This window comes from Physeter macrocephalus, chromosome 9 (assembly GCF_002837175.3).
Source record: "Physeter macrocephalus isolate SW-GA chromosome 9, ASM283717v5, whole genome shotgun sequence".
NCBI lineage: Eukaryota > Metazoa > Chordata > Mammalia > Artiodactyla > Physeteridae > Physeter > Physeter macrocephalus.
In genome coordinates, this window is record NC_041222.1 from 14,587,738 (window position 1) to 14,594,032 (window position 6,295).

The 6,295-nt window shown below is 51.2% G+C and overlaps 1 protein-coding gene across 1 annotated transcript in view; it reads left to right on the plus strand.

Annotated features, from left to right (window-relative positions):
- The first annotated feature begins 2,538 nt into the window (after positions 1–2,538).
- The window catches only part of TXN (thioredoxin), a 23,043-nt gene continuing 19,286 nt past the window's right edge, over positions 2,539–6,295 (plus strand). Inside the window, exon 1 of the mRNA XM_024126210.3 lies at positions 2,539–2,686. Within this exon, the coding sequence (XP_023981978.1) occupies positions 2,663–2,686 (24 nt within the window). The 5' untranslated portion in view covers positions 2,539–2,662. The remainder of the gene's footprint in view (positions 2,687–6,295) is intronic.

Here is a 6,295-nt window from a genome sequence, read left to right on the forward strand (position 1 = left end):
CACGTACTAGAGCAGGGGAGAAGAGTGCCCTTTCTTCGGGGACACTAAAATGGTAGGGACCTAAGCCTGGAGGGGCTAGTCTTGCATTAGGTGGAGAACCCACTGAGAATGAAACAATAACTATGGTGCTCCTGTGACAGCTTTAGGCCCTTGGAGTTCCTACTTGTATGAGTTACTAATTGTTTTTGGTTTAAGTCCGTTTGAGCTGGAATTTCTCCCTACAACTGAGAGTTCTGACTAATACACAGAACCAACCCCCCAAAGAAAGGCCTTTATATCACCCCCTCTCTCTCGCTCTTCTCACCCCTACCTTTCTGCACAAACAGATCCTCCCTCACTGGGCTGTCCCAGCGATTCCCCTGCATCTCACTCTCCCCACAGAATGTTACCTCCTTGCCCCAACTGAAATCCTAAGGACTTGAGTTTCCCATGTCCCTGTAAGCAGGGGACCATCCTCTTTTGGGTAGGGCCAAGTCTAGCCCCCCTTTTCTTTCACCCTCTGAGGGGGGAAAAAATCCTTTTCAATATTCATGTTACCGAGCTCACTGTTCATTACGAATTTCCTGATAACTTAATTCACTTAGGACTTTGACACCTGTTTTACAGTTTCCCCTTCTACCTCTGCCATCATTCCACAGGAATGTCACCATCTTATTAATAGCCTGTAAACATAGTTTATGTAGCACTTACTGTGTACCAGGCATGGTTCTAAGCACTTTACATATATTTTAGCTCACTGAACCCTTCTAGTAGCACAGGGTATTATTATCCCCATTTTAGAGGTGAGGAAACTGAGGCATAGGAAGGCTGTTTAGACTTGTCTAGAGCTACCCAGACACTAAGTGGTAGAGTGGGTATGAGGACATGGAATCTAATTGCAGAGTCCAGGCTCTTAATACACATGCTCGCCTGCCAGTTCCCTGTTCCCTGTAATTGTAGCATCCCCCATAATCCCCCCTCCACATTGGTCCTGGACATTTGGAAGGTCCTTGAAGAGGAGACGTCAGCTGAGGGTGGTTTGGATGGCCAATGGAGATCTGTACCTCCACTTCCTACAGCTCAAATATTTATTGTCATCTCCCATGTAAATGTACCAACTAATAGGCCCAGAAGCTGGGATGTAAGTTGGGCTGAAGACACAGCAGAAGAAAAGCAAATTTTGTATTGTGCTCCTGGTACCCCGTAAGTCCTCTTCTCTGCCCCACTAGTCCTTATTCTCTACGGGAAGGTTGCTGCATTCAAGCCAGCCCATCCTCCCTCTGTCTAGGACTGTCTTTAGAATGTGTCCCTTGTCTATATGCTTACCCATGGACTGTGTTCCTCAACCTTCTAGAAACTTTGCACAAGAGGTTCAAAACCTCTGTTTTCCTTCCCTCCTCCCTGTTTGAAAGAGCAGACAGAAGGAAGCCAGGGAGCAGTTTCACCATCCCAGCCAATCACACCTAGATGAGCTGCATCCAGAGTGCCTCCACCTGAAAAATCATGCTCCGCCCTCTTACGCCAACAGCATCCCACTCCTTTCCAGCCTCCTGGCTCTCATTCCAGCTCAACAACTTGCCCATTTCCACTTCCAGCTTCCCTCCTGGCTTCACAATGCCAGCTAACATACTCGCCTTCCACAATCCCCAGTCCTGCCAACACATGACACCAAGCAAGACTAATTAGTGCTCACTTTAATTATAACTAACTTTAATTATAACGACTTTAATTATAACTACTTTTTGAGTGCTAACCATGTGCCAAGCACTCTCCTAATCACTTTACAAGCACTTAGTTTAATCCTCAAAACACCACCGCCAGGAGTTAGGGACCATCATGATTCTCATTTTATAGAAAGGAAAACTGAGGCACCGGGAGGTCAACGCCTGCTCAGGGTCACAACTGCGTCACTCTGGCGGGACTTTCAACCCGCATTAGCTTCTGCTTCGCAGGATCCCAGCCACTTCCCGGCCGTCACTGCCGCACTAAACTGCTGTGTCACGCTGGAGCAGCAGGTTCCCCGTTAAAGTGAAAAAACTGGAAGGAGGGAAGAGAAGAGCACCTTCGCGATAAATTCCGGAAAGGAGGCGGAGGTGCACACGCAGAAACACTTCCTGGTTATCGTTACTCAGCATTTTGTGGGGTTCGCGGGGCTGGCAGGCAGGGGTGCGACGGGCCTTTCCGAGGAATCGTAGGTGGCCTCTTGTCGAGCCTGGGCGCGTCCGATTAAGGCCTGGCTGGCCCCTTCCCAGGTGACCCTGTAGCTCTGGGGGAGGCCTCCGCCTCTGCCCGCCATGCACAGTGCCGGCGCCCATTACGTCACGTATCCCCACTCCCAGGTGCAGTACAGGTGGGAGGTGCCGAAGGTCTCCAGCCCAGAGGACTCCCAGGAGCTGCGCCCCGCACCCGCCCCAGCCCTGCCCCTTCGCCCCCGTCCCTGCCGGCGGTCCCGCCCCCGTCCGGCCGCATCCGGGAGGCGGGGCGTAGCCCAGACGCCTTGGCGGGCCCGGGAGGCCCCAGCGGGCGCGCCCCCGCCACACTTACGCCGCGCGCGCCCGCCCGCCCCGCCCACCGTTGCTATAAAGGGAAAGCGGGCTGCGCGCTTTCCAAGCTTCGTCCGGCGTCTTGGATCCGCTTCCGTATATTCCGGTGAAAGGTCGCCAGTCAGACCCCAGCAGCCAAGATGGTGAAGCAGATTGAGAGCAAGGTAAGCGTTCCGGGGCCGGCCAGGGCGCGGCGCGCAGCCCCGGCAGGTTGGGTAGGCGGTGGGCCGGAGGTGGGCAGGCCGCCCCTTCGCATCCCTGGAGGAAGGGGACGCGGCGACTCGGCCTGGGACTGCGAGAAGCCCGGGCCTGGGCGCTCCCGGGGCGGTGGAGCGTGCCCTGGAGGGCTAGGTCCGGGTAACCTATGCGCCTGGGGGATGCACGCGCGTGGGGAGCGCCCTGGAGTCCTCCATTGCGCCTCCGCCCCTTCCCCACCCAGCCGGGAAACCGCGATTGGGTAAAGGATGGAGGGAGTCTGCCTTTGGCCCCCATTTGTATCCGGACACGGGCCCGGGCAAGGAGGTGGAGGGCTTCTTGGAGAAAGCCGGGGCTTGCTGGCTGCCACTCTCTCCCCGGGGAGCGGCGTGATCCACCCGCGCTGGGTGCAGTGAGCTCCCTGGGGAGTGGATCTAGGCCGGACACCCCCGGCTGCCTCCCGCACTGCCCGGCCGCAGAGCTGACGCGTGCTGCATCTGCGCGAAGGGAGCGGTTCCGGGCTGGAGACACCCCCCGAACCCCTTTGCTTGCACAAGTCCGGCCCTAGGGGCCCAGGTGGCGGCAAGGAGGTGAAGTCCGGGCCGCGCCCTCGGGACTCCTCCTCCTGCGGCGCAGGGCGTGTTTCCGGCAGCTCTGGCTTTGGAATGACTCAGTCCCCAAGGCTGGGCCCAGGGACCTTCACTGCCCTACCCATCTGTGATTCATCCACGGTGAACTTCGTGGTCGGTGGGTTTCGCTGGAGCCAGGAGTGCCCCTGAGAGCGGCCGCGCCCCGCTGTGTGCTCGTCGGCTTTCGGGTACCCAGACGGCGGTTCTGTCCTTTTAGAAATGCCCACGACAAAAAGTGTTCCATGTCGAGAGTTATTGCAAACTAAATATCCTCCTGCTCGGAAAACTCAGAGCCTAACAGTGTCTGGTGTACTGTGGCCCCTCAAGAAGTGGATGTTAAGTGCAGAGGCACAAAACTGAGTGGGAGAAAACTGATGTTGCTCAAACAGTGGGACGAAACCGTTTACCCTCGATACCGCCCACCCCAGTTAAGCAGGGGAAAGGCGGGTCGAGTGCCCCGGCCTGGTTTAGGTGCTAGGGTTAGCTTTGGAAATGGAAGTTTGTCTGTTAATGGTTCCTTATCTTTTTGTTCCTTTTACAACCAGAAAACATAAAGATCGTTGTAGAAAGTTTGGGAAGAGAGATCTTCTGTTTCCTAGACGCAATCACAGAATAGTTGAGGTTATTTTTATTTCCGAGCTGTGTGTTTGTCGTCTAATTTAGCCTGAACACTTTCCGTGTAATGAGAAGCTTTTTGTAATCATTTCAATATCTGAAGACATTGCTGGACATTTGGGCAGTTTTCCACACTTCAGTGAATGTTTCTGTTCATAAGGCTTTATACAGAGTTCAGGCTGTTTCCTCAGGTTAGGGTCTTGAGTGCAGGGTCAAGGGATGTGAACCTTCTATGACTTATTAACAACCTTTTCATTGGTTGAAAAGAGAGCGCCTTGGGCTTCCCTGGTGGCGCAGTGGTTGAGACTCCGCCTGCCAGTGCAGGAGACACGGGTTCGAGCCCTGGTCCGGGAAGATCCCACATGCCACGGAGCAACTAAGCCCGTGTGCCACAACTACTGAGCCTGCACTCTAGAGCCCGCGAGCCACAACTACTGAAGCCTGCACGCCTAGAGCCCATACTCTGCAACAAGAGAAGCCACCGCAGTGAGAAGCCTGTGCACCACAACGAAGAGGAGCCCCCGCTCGCCGCAACTAGAGAGAAGCCCGTGTGCAGCAACGAAGACCCAATGCAGCCAAAAATAAATAAATTTATTAAAAAAAAAAGAAGAAAAGATTTAATATTGAATTTTTTCCACATATTTTTATTCAGTGTCTACTGAGTGACAAACAACAGTCTATAAGGTGAGGAGCAGGTGGTCTTCTGCAGTCTGGTGACCTCATCAGTAGAACATGTGAAAACCTACGAAAGGAGTGAGAAATCTTTGGTCTATATAAATTGTCTCAGAATCCAACACTACAAGCAGAAAATTGGTTCCTGGAACACATTTCAGTCTTTCCCTATTTTAGTTGTTGTAATTGTGGCACCCTCCTCCCCTCATCAATACCAAGAGGTACAAGGGTGACAGGAAATTCATTACCCAGAAAAGCACTATGGCCTGGGCCCCAAAGTCCCTGATAATCAGTTGATCTTCAAAATTATGATCCAGGGGGCTTCACTGGTGGCGCAGTGGTTGAGAGTCCGCCTGCCGATGCAGGGGACACGGGTTCGTGCCCCGTTCTGGGAGGATGCCACATGCCACGGAGCGGCTGGGCCCGTGAGCCATGGCCGCTGGGCCTGTGCGTCCGGAGCCTGTGCTCCGCAATGGGAGAGGCCACAGCGGTGAGAGGCCCGCGTACCACAAAAACAACAACAAAAAAAACAACTATGATCCAGAGTCGATCAAAAGCTAAGCTAATGTTTCTTGTAAATATTGAGTACACTTTAGATTTTCATCCTGATGGACTTGGTGCCGTGGGCCATCCAAGACAACTCTGAGGTTTTGGTAGTTTAGAGCCACTGGGATCCATTTCAGCTCCAAGTGGGTTAATGGACTATAAAAGTGAGGAGGAAGAAATCAAGTTTTTTTAAGAATGGCCACTGCCATTTCTTTTCTTCTTTTTTTTTAAATAGCATTTTATTCATTTTTTAAAATATTTTTAATTTTATTTATTTTTTTATACAGCAGGTTCTTATTATTAATCAATTTTATACACATCAGTGTATACATGTCAATCCCAATCGCCCAATTCAGCACACCACCATCCCCACCCCCCTGCGGTTTTCCCCCCTTGGTGTCCATACGTTTGTTCTCTACATCTATGTCTCAACTTCTGCCCTGCAGACTGGTTCATCTGTACCATTTTTCTAGGTTCCACATACATGCGTTAATATACGATATTTGTTTTTCTCTTTCTGCCTTACTTCACTCTGTATGACAGTCTCTAGATCCGTCCGTGTCTCAACAAATGACTCAATTTCGTTCCTTTTTATGGCTGATTAATATTCCATTGTATATATGTACCACATCTTCTTTACCCATTCGTGTGTCGATGGGCATTTAGGTTGCTTCCATGACCTGGCTATTGTAAAAAGTGCTGCAGTGAACATTGGGGTGCATGGTCTTTTTGATATTATGGTTTTCTCAGGGTATATGCCCAGTGGTGGGATTGCTGGATCCTATGGTAATTCTATTTTTAGTTTCTTAAGGAACCTCCATGCTGCTCTCCATAGTGGCTGTATCAATTTACATTCCCACCAACAGTGCAAGGGGCTCCCTTTTCTCCACACCCTCTCCAGCATTTGTTGTTTGTAGATTTTCTGATGATGCCCATTCTAACTGGTGTGAGGTGATACCTCATTGTACTTTTGATTTGCATTTCTCTAATTAGTGATGTTGAACAGCTTTTCATGTGCTTCTTGGCCAACAGTATGTCTTCTTTGGAGAAATGTCTGTTTAGGACTTTTGCCCATTTTTGGATTGGGTTGTTTGTTTCTTTAATATTGAGCTGCAT